The 15,151-nt window shown below is 45.8% G+C and overlaps 1 protein-coding gene across 1 annotated transcript in view; it reads right to left on the reverse strand.

The window, feature by feature from the left end:
- LOC122788731 (SMC5-SMC6 complex localization factor protein 2-like) overlaps positions 1–15,151 on the reverse strand; it is a 909,214-nt gene that overhangs the window by 564,341 nt on the left and 329,722 nt on the right. The window contains exon 2 of the mRNA XM_044055623.1: positions 666–801. Coding sequence (XP_043911558.1) covers positions 666–801 — 136 coding nt within the window. The remainder of the gene's footprint in view (positions 1–665; positions 802–15,151) is intronic.

Genomic DNA, 15,151 nt, shown 5'->3' on the forward strand with positions numbered 1-15,151 from the left:
AGTGCTGAAGTCTTTGCACACCGAACAATCTTCTTGGAGATTATCTGGCCCAAACCATAAGCAAAGCATGGGCATCAGAAAGGGGCAATTTGTATCCACACTTTTGGCATTTTTTAGAATCAGAAGGCCTTTATCAGACGTATTGGCAACAAAAAAGGGAAAAAAGTTTTTTTTTTTTTTTTTTTTTTTTTTTTTTTTAGATGAGATGACAGAATAAAGGAAAAGGATACCAGCAATGGTATCAAAGACTACACTAATGTGTAAAAAATAGAGAAAGGGAAGAATACTTACCGATTATGGTAGTAAAGTATTAAACCAAATGTAAAAGGTAAGGGAGTAATACTGTAATAAGATTCAAGAAAGAAAAATTGGGAAAAAACACATCTTTCAAAAACTCAAGAGCTCAGGCTAACCACATCTTTTCAAGAAAAGCGGCAAACAAGATCTGAGGTATGTTAGGGTTTGGTGCATTATGGGTAGTGGAGGAGCTTGAGAGCTTTTTGGTGGCCACAGGCTAGAGTAAAGGCAAAGTCGGATCCGAGGATTGGAGCCAAACCCAACAGTTGAGGACAGAATGAAAACTGACATCAGATGAACTTTTAATAATCTCATTACAACATTTTTCAGAAAGCACTGGTATGAAAAATATTTTAGATGCTGCTTACATTATTTGCTCATATGTGAAGCCTGGCTGAAGACTCTGCAAGGGGAACAGACTCTGGAAAGATGCTCCCATATTAAGAAATACAGTGCATACATCTTTAAGAGATGGAGTCCATAGTTCAGATGCCTCACCTTTACCTAAAAATGTTAAAACAATAAATTAGATATTTGCTTTTTGAAGGCCAAAAGGTCATAAATCTTGACAAACGAACTTTAGAATGTGCACGTAAGCCATTAAAAAGCTCACAAATCTTAAGGAAAATAAATCAGTAATTCTAAAATATGAAATACAATCAAGAAATACTTGAGTTATAAAGTAACCAAAAATAAGACTGTCAAAAAGACATGTTTACCTCTGCTAAAACACAATCATCCAATCACACTTGCTGACTAGGTAGTCCCAACCCTCGAGACAGACATAACTGGAAATTACAGGGAGCAGAATTTCAAAGAAGGCTAAGTTGGCTACAGAAATCCAATAACTAGAATGTGAAATCCCATAAGGCACATGGAAGGGGGGAAGGTGGGTGGAGGGGGGGGATGGAAACAGACATCACAGATCTATCATTATGGACAGGACATAACTTTCCCATCTGATGTTCCTTCAATCAACATATGGGATGAATTCCCCAGTTACTGTTGCACTTGGGTGGTCAAGTGAAGGATATTCTAGGGAACCCACCAAGCAAAAAGAAGCTTTTAATCCGGACTGCATGTCCAAGTTATAGTATAAAATGAAGGTGTGGACCTTAAAGTAGATGCAAAACAGACATCAATAGGTACTTTGTCAAAGGCGGCTGTGGACAAAGCAACTGATCTAGAAGACTGGCTTTTGGGGGAAAGAGGTAGGAACACATCCATCTGATCATAAACACAAGAAATACACTGAGACAACCAACAGGAGAGTGCAACCTTGGAATACTCCCTTTCTCGTTTTGACAGCAGAGTAAAAGCAATTGAACAGTTTTCCTGAAAGCTCTGTTATGATTAAATAGAATCTTAACAGACAGTGAACATCTAGAAAGTGTAATGTGTTTTCACATTTGTTTGAAAATTTTGTGAAAAGACAACGCAGGAAGACATATGGATTGGTTGAGAGAGGATTCAGAAGCCACCTTTGGGGGGAAAAAAAAGGTGTTGGTTCCCAAACGTGCACTTTGTGGAAGAAAAAAGTATGGAGGTTCTGCAGACAGGGCATGGAGCTCAGAAATTCACTTAGACTTAACAGCAACTAAGAAAAGAAAGTAAAATTTCTGTGATAAGGGGTCCGGAGCAAAACGGGACTGTTGAGATTTCTGGAACCACATCTTCTGTCCCTTTTGGTTCCTAGTGAAGGACCTCTGGGGAGCAGAGAAGCGGACTCCGATGGCAGACATCTTCCAGTCTTTCTCACTCTGGACCAGTGTGTCGCGTACGGTCTTGCCAAAGAGCGAAGAATCGTCTAACTGGGCATTAGCGAAGGACACCTTGAAGGGTTCCGCAAAAATCACAATGGCGTAGCCAAGCATGCTGTCGTAAGACAATGCCCGCTCCGCCAGCTCTAGCGGCCCCTTCCCTGGCATGGGAGAAGAGACGCATAGAGGTGTTAGAAATGGATTTGAGAGTGGCCATTTGGGTAGAGAATACTTTCTTATCCTCTGCCGACATGGACTCTGGGGGCGACCAGGCATATTCTTTGATGAGATCCTGCTGGAGTCGTATCACGTGTGCCATATAATTCAGCGACCTTACAGAGAAGGTGGCTGAATTAAACATCCGCTTCCCCAAACGGTCCATCGTCCGAGACTCCTTGTCTGGAGGATGGAACGAGGAACTCTCCTGGGCCAGTTCCTTTTTAGTGGAGGCCGCCACCAACATGGCATCTACAGGAGCACTCTCGCTCCAGCATGTCCTATCAGAAGAGAGACTAAGAATTTTATCAGGCCTCTTGGGAATAGGCTCCACAGTGTCCAGCTCATTCCATGCCCTGGTAGTAATCAGGTCTACCAGAGGGTCGGCGGGAGGGGACACCAAAGAGGTAGATGGGCCTGTGTCAAATGCCTCCAGAAACACAGACTCATCAGAGGAAGGTTTTTGGGCAGACCACCCCCCCCTAATTCGAAGCATTTCCATGATATCTCCGAAGGAGACGTCTTCGGGTGTGACCTTGGGGAACCTTCCCCTTCCTCTAAATCTGTCTCTGTTGTAAAGGACTCAGGTGAGTCCAAGTGCCTCCTCTTGCACTTACGTTTGTGAGGAACCTCCTCGGGGGAGCTGTCCGAAGAGGCCTCAACCAACCACATCTTGTTTCTCCAAGGGAACTATCTGGGAAATAGGTGCAGGCTGTCCCTGGGGCCGGGTGATGGAAGGTAGGCCCGTCTGAGATGGAGTGCAGGGTGGAGCCATAGCAGAAGCCTGGGGCCTCAAATCCCTCAATAGAACCCTCTCCACAACAAACGCCGAAGGGGAGCTGCTCTCCCTGGGATCCAAGAGCAGTCCCCTCGGATCCAATGTGTGGATAGTACAGTTGTGTACACTTACCATAAATGTAGATGTTAGTGTCTTCACTTTTGCAGTCATGACTGTAGGGTTCTCCCCTGCCGGCAGGAAGTCCTTGGTCGGCCAGAATCCCAAAATCTGGGTCCGGCGTCGGCTGCTCAGCCATGCTCCCTGACGTCAGAGCGCCAAGAGTACAAAGCTGACAGCCGACGCCATGTTCTCCAGTTTTTCTTGCTCCAGATGTCAGGTGTTCCAAAATGAGTAAGATCCCATACCCTTTGCAAATACACCTCAGAAGGGTGAAGAAGGGAACCACACAAAGAAAAAAATAAGAGGGGACAGGAGGGAGGGTAACCCAGACTGCAACAGTGAAGACACTCGAACATCTACATTTATGGTAAGTGTACACAACTGTACTATGTTCGTGTTTCACTGTTGCAGTAATGACTGTAGGGTTGAATCCCAAAGCAGAATAAAAGGGAGGTGGTCAAAGTAGAGGGGGTGGCTAAAAGGTCCTGCAAGACTGCAGAAGCAAAGCCTGCCCTAGACAGAGTAGAGAGGTAGATTGTAGTGCTTGGAAAAAGTATGCACTGAACTCCAAGTTGCAGCTTCCAAAATGTCTTTGGTAGGAACTCCCATGAGGAAGGCAGCTGAAGTGGCAGCAGCTCTGGTAGAGTGAGTCCTTATACTCCCTGGGATTTGCTTTCCATGGTGTGAATAGCAAAATCTGATTCCATGAGCAATCCATTTAGAAATGGTCTGTTTTGAAATGGCTTTACCTTGGGAACTTGAAGCATAAGAAACAAACAATTGCTCTAATTTCCTGATGTCCTTGGTTCTGTCCAGGTAAAAACGTAGTTGTCTGTGTACATCCAAGGAATGCAAGATCCTTTCCCCTTTATTTTGAGGAGTGGGGAAAAAAGTTGGCAAGTGAACAGTTTGATTTAAAGCCACTTTGGAAACCACCTTAGGCATGAAAGTAGGATTAGTCCTTAAAGACACCCTGTCTTGATGAAAAATAATATTAGGTTCCACAGCCATAAGAGCTTGCAACTCTGAAACTCTCCTGGCAGAGGTCAGAGCTAACAGGATGGCCGTCTTCCAAGATAAAAACTTGATGTCAGATGTGGCAGCAGGCTCAAAAGGAGGTAAGGTGAGCTTTTCCAAAACATAGTTGAGATCCCAAGCAGAAATGGGTGGAGATCTAGGGGGCCTTAAGTTCTTAGCTCCTCTGAAAAACTGTCTCATGAGCTGGTGGGAAAAGATTGGAGGGTCTGTATTATAATGAGCAGAAATAGCAGAGGCATGTATTTTTATGGAAGAGAAAGAGAGACCCTTATGTAAGAGGTCTGTCAGGTAAAGTAAAATCAGAGGAATGTTAGGAATAAGAGGATCTGAATCCAGAGCCTGCATCCAGGAGCAAAATTGTTTCCATTTTCCTGCATAAGATTTTCTAGTGCTAGGACGTCTGGCTTCTAAAATGACATCCATAACCTGCTTGGGTAGGAGAGAATGAATCATAGACCCTGGATTAACCATGCCGCCAGGCTGAGTGTTTTGACATGGGAGTGCAGAACCTGAACCTGGTGTTGGGACAGAAGGTTCGGAGTCTGTGGTAAAACCCAAGGGGGCTCCAGACAAAGGTTTTTCAGTGTTGGGTACCAAAACTGTCGAGGCCAATTTGAGGCCAGCAAGATTTTCATCTTGGGCTTGTCCTGTTTGATCTTTAATAACACCCGTGGAAGAAGAGGTAGAGGCGGGAATGCATACCCCGAGAGGTTTCTCCAACTGAATGATAGTGCATCCACTTTCCAAGCTAGTTCGTGGAATGTCCTGATGCAAAAAATCTGTAGATGATTGAGGTGGGATGCAAAAAGGTCTATGTGAGGACATCCCCAGACTGCTATAATCATCTTGAATATTTCGGTGTCCAGCATCCATTCGTGTGGGTCCAACAGGTTTCTGCTCAGACTGTCTGCCAGGAAGTTTTGCTTCCCTGGTAGAAAAGTACAGTTTTGTACCTACCATAAATGTAGATGTTCGAAGATCCACATTGCTGCAGTCCTAACACTTGGGTAGTCCGCTGTCCCAGTCGGCCCGAATACCAAAGTATAAGGCTGACGTCGGTCAAGGCGCACTTGTTTGACATCAGGACGTCAGGGTACAAATGCGCATGACCGACGTCATATCCTCAGTCTTTTCTTGCCCCAGATGTCAGAAGACCCTAAAAGATAAGGCCAAAACCAAAAACACCAAACACTCCTGTACCTAATATATGTACAATATATACAAATTTACAAAAATAGAACCCCACCCACACAACCACCCCTAAACACAGAGGGAAGGAGGGAGGGTATTGGACTGCAGCAATGTGGATCTTGAACATCTACATTTATGGTAGGTACAAAACTGTACTATGTTCTTCATCTCACATTGCTGCAGTCCTAACACTTGGGTAGAATCCCAAAGCAGAGGTAAGGGAGGATGGCTAAACTATAATGAAGCAGGAGCTGCCAAAATGCCCTGCAACACAGCAGTGACAAAACCAGCCCTGGATTTAGAATAGAGAGGAAGGTGGTAATGCTTGGAGAAAGTATGCACTGAACTCCAAGTAGCTGCCTCCAAAATATCCTTAGTTGCCACCCCTTAGAAATGCTGTTGAAGTGGCAGTAGCCCTAGTGGAATGAGGCCTAATCCCAGCTGGAATCTCCTTGCCATGATGGGAGTAACAGAATGCAATGCAAAACCCAATCCACTTAGATATAGTTTGTTTTGACACAGGCTTACCCTGAGAACTCAAAGCAAAAGAAACAAACAACTGCTGAGACTGCCTAAAATCCCTAGTCCTGCTTAAATAATAACGCAACTGCCTGTGTACATCTAAAGTGTGCAAAATCTTTTCGGCCCTATTTTGGGGATCTGCATAAAAAGTAGGCAAATGAATAGTTTGGTTTAAAGCCACACTAGAAACCACCTTAGGCATAAATGAAGGATTAGTACGTAATGATACCCTATCCTTATGAAAAATCAAAAAGGCTCAACCGCCATAAGGGCCTGCAATTCAGAAACCCTTCTTGCAGAAGTAATGGCCAACAAAAAAGCAGTCTTCCATGACAAGTATTTCAATTCAGCAGTAGCCGCAGGCTCAAAAGGTTGTAGAGTAAGTTTCTCCAACACAAAATTGAGGTCCCAAGCAGGAGTAGGAGCTCTACGGGGGTCTTATATTCTTTGCCCTCTAAGAAATTGCTTGAACAAAGGATGAGAAAACAATGGTGGGTCACAATCATAGTGAGCTGAAATTGCTGCAGCATGAATCTTAATGGAAGAGAAAGACAAACCTTTGTCCAATAACTCAGTAAGATATTGAAGAGCCACACTCAAATTAGGCTCAGAAACATCCAAATCCTTTGCTGCACTCCAAAATAAAAATCTCTTCCATTTTTCTGTATACACTTTACGTGTACTAGGTCTTCTGGCTTCCATAATCACATTCAAAACTTGTTGAGGAAGTTGAGACCTGCTGTGGTTCAAAACAGAACATGCCAGGCTGTTAGATGAAGAGAGTGAAGCTTGACATTGAGTAGATGACCGTCCCTCTGAGACAGAAAGTGTGGAATTAAAGGTAAAGGCCATGGAGGCTTCCTTACCAGATTCCTCAGTAATGGGTACCAGTGTTGCCGAGGCCAATCTGGAGCTATCAAAATCATCCTTGGCTTGTCTGACCTTTAGGAGTACCTTTGGGAGGAGAGGCAGAGGTGGAAAGGCATACACATGAAGATTTTTCCAACTGAACGAAAGAGCATCCACTTTCCAAGCTGTGTGATGAAACCTTTTCGTGCAAAACTTTGGCAGCTGGTGGTTTAGTGGAGAAGCGAACAGATCTATGTCTGGAGTTCCCGTGACACTGTCAATTTTTGAAATACATGAAGATCCAGTTTCCACTCGTGGGGATCCATGATTTGCCTGCTTAACACATCTGCTAAGGAGTTCTGTGCTCCTGGCAGAAACCTTGCCTGAAGATTTAGCTGCAAGCTGAGCGCAGTCTCCCACAAAATCATTGGTTGCCTGCATAGAGGATAAGAATGTGTTCCCCCTTGCTTGTTGATGTACCACATGACAGTTGTGTTGTCCGTTAGAATCAACACCTGCCCTGGAAGAAGTAACTCCTTGAAAGCCATTAATGCAAACTGGACTGCTAACATCTCCTTCATGTTGATATGTAGATGCTGTAGTCTGGCAGGCCACTTGTCTTGTTATCCACTTTCCATTCAGATGAGCTCCCCAAGCTATGTCTGAGGCATCTGTCATTAGAATCTGACTCGCCTCTGGCCGGGTCACAGAGAGTCCCTTGTTTAGGTGACATTCCTGAGCCCACCACAAAAATTCCTTTTGAATGCAAGGTATTATTGGAATGACAGTGTCCAAATCCTGGCAGTGCTGTGTCCATACATTTTTTAGATACCATTGCAGCTTCCTCATATGCAGTTTGGCATTGGGAAGCACCAGAATACAAGATGCCATGAACCCTAAGGCTTGAAGGACTGTCCTTGCAGTCAGCCCGGACTGAAGATATAGTTGATGGAAGTAAAGGGAAAGATTCTTTTGTTTGTCCGGGGTTAAAAGGCCATCTGGGCTGCTGTATTCAGTCTCACACCCAGAAAGCACATGTCTTGAGAGGGTACTAGACTGGACTTTATTTCGTTCACAGAATACCCCAGGCATCTTAGCACTGCTATCACATATTCCAGATGCTGAAGAAGCTCGTCCTTTTCTTGAGCCAGAATCAGACAGTCGTCCAAGTAAGGATAGATTTGTATTCCTTTTAGCCTGAAGAAAGCTACAACTGGAGCCAGAACTTTTGCGAATACTCTGGGTGCAGTAGATAAGCCAAAGGGCAATGCAGAGAACTGATAATGGGAATTTCCAGCTCGGAAACGCAGATACTTCCTGCAACTGAGTCTGATAGGCACATGAAGGTAAGCCTCCTTGAGATCTAAAGTTACCATCCAGTGATCTTTGCCCAGCAGAGGTAAAAGCTGTTGTAACGTCAACATTTTGAACTTGGGAATGTCCAGATAAGTGTTGAGGATAGACAAATCCAAAATTGGTCTCCACGTGTTCCCCTTTTTGGTACTAGGAACAGGCGAGAATAAAATCCTAGGCCCCTTTCTGGCACAGGAACCGCTGAATGGCCCCTATCTGGAGTAACAGAGAAATTTGCTTGTGAGCCTCTTTTCTTTGTATAGGAGGAATGTCTGGCATGCCTTTGAAAGGAGGCAAGGTATGGAAATAAAACCTGTAACCGTGGTGAACGATATCCAATACCCATCTGTCTTGGGTAATAACACTCCAATTTTCTTTGAAAAGTGCCAGCCTTCCTCCCAAAGGTGCTGCCAGACGAGAAGGCTCTGGCAGCTGAAAAGGCAAGTCATTGGGACTGCTTACGAAAGGACTGACCCCTGCCCTCACCAGAAGACTGGGCAGGCGAACTGCCTGTTCTAGGCCTAAAAGAACCTTGAGCTCTTTACACTCAATACCTTCCGCCAGAGCATCTACCTTAGACTTCAATTGTGAAAGGAGATAATTTTGGTATTTCAACATGTGAAACTGGCAATTCAAAGCCCTCATGGCTAAAGTGGAAGAAGTATACACCTTCTTTCCCCATCTATCCAAAGCCCTTGCCTCTTTATCAGAAGGAACAGGATTTTTAACAACAGAAGCCTTAACACCTTTAGGGCCCTGAGAAACAGTTTCTGGGTCTGCCCTAGGACTCTTAAAAAGATACTTATGAGCTTCAGGCACCCTATAATACCTATCCGGTTTAACTGGGGCAGGAGGCAAAGAATCAGGGTTCAGGGAAGCCTCTGCAAAACATCCTCTACCACATCCAGAACAGGAGGTATAGCTAAAGGCCTATGCTGGGGTAGAAACAAAAATTCCCTAAGCCTTTTCCTGGAATAAGAGAAATCTTGACCTTCCCATTTAAAATGCTCCCTCATGGAATGAAGAGTCTCTGAAAAAGAAAAATCCTCAGGAGGAGAAGCCGAAGGTGTAGAGTCATCTACATCAGAATAAGGAGGATACTCCTGCAAGTCTTCAGCCGAAGACTCAGAAGCTTCCGAACACTGCTCAAAACTCTCAAGCTCAGGTTCCACCCTAGGCCTCTTATCAGGGGGGGGCATAGAACCTCTAATCATAGTAATCAAATCTTCTGCCATTTTAAGCATATGTTTCTTAGGCAGAGACCCTGAAGAACTAGGGGAGACCCCCACTGAAGTTAACCCTGGCCTGCCTCTAGAAGAAGCCTTAGAAACAGAAGGGGAGGGCCTAACCACCTTAGGAAGGGAGGGGAGAACCGCTACCTGAGAAGCCCCTTCAGCCTGGCCTACCTCCTGAGAGGACACATCTTGTAACAGTAAAGTCTCTCCCTGAGAATCCAAAGGAACTTCTGGTAGAACCACCGGCTCCACCGAGCCCTCTAAAGAACCAACGTCCGGGACAGACGGTTCTTCCACCCTAGGCTTCGCTGCTTTGTCCTTGCGCTTTTTAGACGAAGCGCCGGAGCATCCGGCGGCATGTTGTAATTACAACGCTTCCCAAAAACTAACCTGGCACAATCTAATCTTCTCTTAATAGTGCGTTTGTTAAATCTAGCACAAGAGCGACAGCCAACAACGTCGTGCTCAGGCCCTAAGCAAGGTATACACAAGGTATGGTAATCTCTATGAGGTATCTGTTTCCCACAAGAAATACAGTTATTCACTTTTTCTGACATCCGGTTAAATACTGAGGCAAGAAAAAACCAAAATATTCCCCAACGGGGTACTTAGCCAACTTTGATTCGGTCTGAAACTCCGACTTCAGAAAATTTCAGAACGCCAACCTGCACTCGCAATACTGCTTCTGCATCGGACCATGCGGCAAAAAAGACTGAGGATAGGACGTCGGTCATGCGCATTTGTACCCTGACGTCCTGATGTCAAACAAGTGCGCCTTGACCGACGTCAGCCTTATACTTTGGTATTCGGGCCGACTGGGACAGCGGACTACCCAAGTGTTAGGACTGCAGCAATGTGAGATGAAGAACATCTGAGCTTGAAGGTCCAGTTTGCAAGCTAGAGCTGTGTTCCATAGATTCATGGCTAGTCTGCAAAGGGGATAGGAATGAGATCCCCCTTGCTTGTTTATGTACCACATAACTGTGGTGTTGTCTGTCCGTATCAGTTGTTGTCCTGGATGTAGAAGATTCCTGAAGGCCAATAGAGCCTTCTGAATAACTAACATTTCCTTTAAATTGATATGCAGGCGCTTCTGATCCTTTGTCCAAAGGCCCTGTAGACACAGTTGCCCTGAAAATGGGCTCCCCATGCATAATCTGAGGCGTCTGTGGTTAGTATCCGAGTGGCTGGAGGCAGACTGAAGGGTTTTTCCTTTGTTTAAAGTACATGCCTTGGACCACCAAAGGAATTCCTTTTGAAGACAAGGCAGGACGGTAATCTGTATGTCTAAACTGTGGCAATGCGGAGACCATACACTTTTTAGGTACCACTGTATTTTCCTCATATGTAGTCTTGCATATGGTACGAGAAGGATGCAGGAGGCCATGTAACCCAAAGCCTGCAGGAATTTCCTTGCAAGTAGCTGAGTTAATGTTGCCAAGGTTTTGAAAGTTGAAGCCAGCTGTAATTGTTTTTCGTATGTCAGAAATGCCATCTGGGTTGTTGTGTTGAGAAGAGCACCCAGAAAACTTATCTGTTGAGAGGGTGTCGAATATGACTATGTTTACAGTGAATCCCAAGAACTTGAGAAGATTCTGAACAAATTCTAGATGCTGGAGTAAGACATCCTTGCTGTCTGCCTGAATAAGACAGTTGTCCAGATAAGGGTAAATTTGAATTCCCTTGAGTCTGCAATAAGCTACTACTGCAGCCAGGCATTTGGTGAAGACCCTGGGCGCAGTAGACAATCCAAAGGGCAGCGCAGAGAATTGATAGCGCCTCAATCCGGCCTTGAACCTGAGGTATTTTCTGCATTCTTGCCTGATGGGAATGTGTAAATATGCCTCCTTTACATCCAAAGTTACCATCCATGCATTTTTGGTCAGCATTGGAAGTAGCTGCTGTAGAGTAAGCATCTTGAATTTTGGCATCTCGAGAAAAGTGTTCAGGACTGACAGATCCAGAATGTGTCTCCATGAATTTTGCTTTCTGGGGACTAGAAAGAGCCTTGAGTAAAAACCTTGTCCCATCTCTAAAAGTGGAACCAGTTCTATGGCTTTCATAGCCAAGAGAGCTTCCACCTGGTTTAAGGCCTCTAACCACTGATGTTTTGGAAGATCTGGCCATCCGCTTGGTCTTGGTAGGGTATGAAAATGGAATTTGTAACCTCTTGAAACCACATCCAGAACCCACTTGTCTTGGGTTACGAGTCCAATTTAGGTGAAAGAGAAAGTTTTCCTCCGAGAGGGGCTTCCAGGCAAGAAGTTCCTGCAGCATAACAGAGGGAGTCATTGAGTGTTTTCTATGAGCTTGCGACCTGTCCTCTCCTCCCCTAGGGGTGGAAGCAGTCCACTGTCTTGGTCTATAAGAGGCTTGCGTTTGAGGCCTTCCTCGGGAGCGTCTGTATCTACCCATCTGAGGCCTGTCAGAATTGGGAAAGGACCAATTTTTAGTAGGCCAATTCCTACTAAATCTGGGTGACTGTACTTGTAAGAAATCTTTAACCGTTTGCATGGATTTTGCCTTGTCCTCCATCTTCTTTATCACCTCTTCAGCTTTAGATCCAAACAAAACATTATGCGGAACAGGAGCATCCAATAATTTAGCTTTTACTTGATCTGGCAAGTTTTGTTCCTTTAACCACACATGCCTTCTAATGACTGTGCCAGAGGCAGCAGCCCTACAAGAAGCCTCCAAGGCATCAAATCCAGTGTAAACCATGCTTCCCAATTTGTTCAGTGGCATGCATTAAGTCATGTAATTCCTTATCTGCACAGGCAGAAATGGAAGTTAACTTTTGTTTTAAGACAGACAGAAGAAACTGCTGGTATTTAAGCATATGAAACTGACAGTTTAAAGCCCTAATAGATAAAGTAGCAGAAGTGTACATTTTTTTGCCCCATCTTTCTAAAGATCTGGAATCCTTCTCAGTAGGAATGGGGTTTTTAGCAGAAGCGGCCTTAACCCCCTTAGCACCCTGAGAAATGGTTTCAGGATCAGCAGTAGGATTCTTGTATAAAAACTGGTGGGAATCTGGAACCCTATAATATCTGTCTGGCTTAACAGGAGCTGGAGGAAAAGAGTCAGGAGTTAAGTTAGCCTCCGAAAAAGCATCATCCACAATATCCAAAATAGGAGGAATAGCCAGGGGTCTACGTTGGGGGAAAAAGAAGAAAATCCCCAAGTCTTTTCTTAGATTCCGAGTACTCTTGTCCTTCCCAGTGAAAATGTTCCCTCATTTCATGCAAAGTTTCCCCAAAAGAGAAATCCTCATTGGGAGAAGCTGAAGGAATGGATTCCTCAGCATAAGAATCCTCATAAGGAGGGAAAGAATATTCCTGGTCAGAAGAAACTGAAGAAACAGAAGCCTGATCGGAGTCATAATACACTTCCTGCCTTGGCCTTTTATCTGGAGGGGGATGTGAACCCCTAATCATAGTAAGCAAGTCTTCAGCCATCTTGAGTAACTGTTTGAGACTTGGGTGCCAAATCAGAAGAGGCCTGGGCTGCAGTCTTTGATTTGGAAGGAGTCTTTGCCTTTGTCTTTGCCTTTATTAGAAGCTGAGTAGGCCTGAAAACCCCTTCGGAAGCCGGTACATGCACAGCGGCTCCAGACCAAAGGAGCATTGTCCAAAGGTCCTGCAACAGAAATATTCAAAGGCCTAGTTGGCTCCTCATGAGAGTCCGTTTCAGCCATCGGTTCTGAAATGGCCGACGACAGGGGCTGCAAAAGCGCCTCACTGATGACAGCCGAACCTGAAGCTGGTTCTGCTTGTACGATATCATCTGATTTGGACCTCGGAGGCCTGTCTTTATCCTTGCGTTGCTTTTGAACTCCGGTAGCCAGAACCGTATCAGACGACATTTTGTAATTAAAATGCCTAACGAAGTAATGAAATGCAAAATCGTACCTTTGTTTAATTGTAATTTGATTGAATCTAGCACAAAACCGACAACTAGCTACGTCGTGGTCAGGGCCTAAGCAAGGAATACAGTAAGAATGAAAATCCTTATGAGGTACTTGCTTCCCACATGAAATACAATTAACTTTTTCTGACATCGGACTGGATCAAGAAAAAAGTTTCCCCAACGGGGTACTTAGCTTTGAGTAGGAGAAGTCAGTCTTCGAACTGAAGTACGTTTAGAAAAAATTGTCAGGAGTCAGCCAACCGGCACTTGCGAACTGCTATCACCGCACGGCAAGACTGGAGGACATGGCTTCGGCTGTCAGCTTTGTACTCCTGGCGCTCTGACATCAGGGAGCATTGGCTGAGCAGCCGACGCCGGACCCAGACTTTGGGATTCTGGCCGACCGAGGACTGCCTGCCAGCAGGGGAGAACCCTACAGTCATGACTGAAACAGTGAAACACGATGAACATCGGAGCCGGCGCCGAAGCAGTCTGATCCGAAGGGCCAGTATGCTCCGACCGAGACGGAGCTGAAGACACACTGACACCTTCAGATCCGAAGCTCAGCTCCGAAAAAGGACCCGACAAACTCAAGGGTGCTGTCGGCACCTTAGTACGAGGTACTATCGGAGCCAACACTCCCCTGGCTCCAACGCTACTCGGCTCCGAACCCCGGAAGTGGGTAGGAGAAGGAGATATCGGGGCAAAAAAGGGGGTCGAGCTCCACCCAATGGGGGGGGGGGGGGCAGGAGCACTCATCTGCAGCTGGGCCTGGAGGAACCTACGCATCATCCAGTCCATGTCTGCATCGGATAGGCTTCTAGTTGACCTAGAAGAGGCCACCGAGGCAGGACGGGAGTGCCGCCTCGATGACCTCGAAGGCGACCGGGTCTCCTCCTCCTCCAGCTCCGGAGAAAAACGGGGTGAATGGAGCTGGGAAGGAGAAGGCCCGGAGGCCTTAGGAGAAGCTGCTTGCTTGGCCGGCGGGGGGAGGAGGAAGACTCGGCCCGCTGCTTGTGGTGTTTCTCTTTTCTGCGCTCTCTCCTAGCTTCCCTCTCCTCCTGGCCTGAGGCGGGAGGGTGAGTCCCGGCCAGGGGAGCAGGGATGGGGGGTGGCACAGCCGCGGCCACGGCAGGTACCACAGAGGGACAGGAGGACGAAGTCGGATCCAGGGGCAACAGTCCCACCAAGACCAACTTCGACCTCCTGTCCCTCAAAGCCCTGGGGTTGAAGGCTGCACAAATAGTGCAGCCTGAGGAGAGTTGGTCAACCCCAAGGCAAATAACAGTGTGTGGCCATCCGCTGGGGACAGCTTATGGCCACACTTGGTGCATTTAGAAAAGAAGGCTTTAGGGGCCTCAGACATGCTTAGAGCAAAATTTAAACACTAGGCCCAACACAAACACGCCTTCACACACACACAGGGGGAGGACAAACTAGATACAGTTAAGTTTAAACACAAAAGGTCATTAATACGAACAGACTAGGGGTAACACAAATATTTTTAAAACAGTTAGAAAAAGGAAGATTTTTCTCACAAAATACGTTCTACCCACGCCTGGAAGCTCGATCAAGCTGCTGACTGAAACACGGCAAACGAGATCTGAGGGCAGGAAGGATTAGCAGGGGGTTATGGGTAAGGGGGAGGAGCTTGGAGCTCGGATCTTAGCTGTTTGAAGCTGCCGTCTCGGATCCGATATGGATCTGATACCCACAGGTTGATGGACAAATTAAGTTAACTACTTCAGATCAGACATTCAAGTAAGGGAATACTTGGAGCCCTGACACTAACAGGCAAGCTGCCACTACAGCCACACACTTGGTAAATATCCACGGGGGGGGGCTGTGGTGAGACCAAAGGTCAGAGCTCTAAAAATTAGTCT

The sequence above is a fragment of the Protopterus annectens genome, chromosome 14.part0 (genome assembly GCF_019279795.1).
Source record: "Protopterus annectens isolate FY-2018-M chromosome 14.part0, PAN1.0, whole genome shotgun sequence".
Classification (NCBI taxonomy): domain Eukaryota; kingdom Metazoa; phylum Chordata; order Ceratodontiformes; family Protopteridae; genus Protopterus; species Protopterus annectens.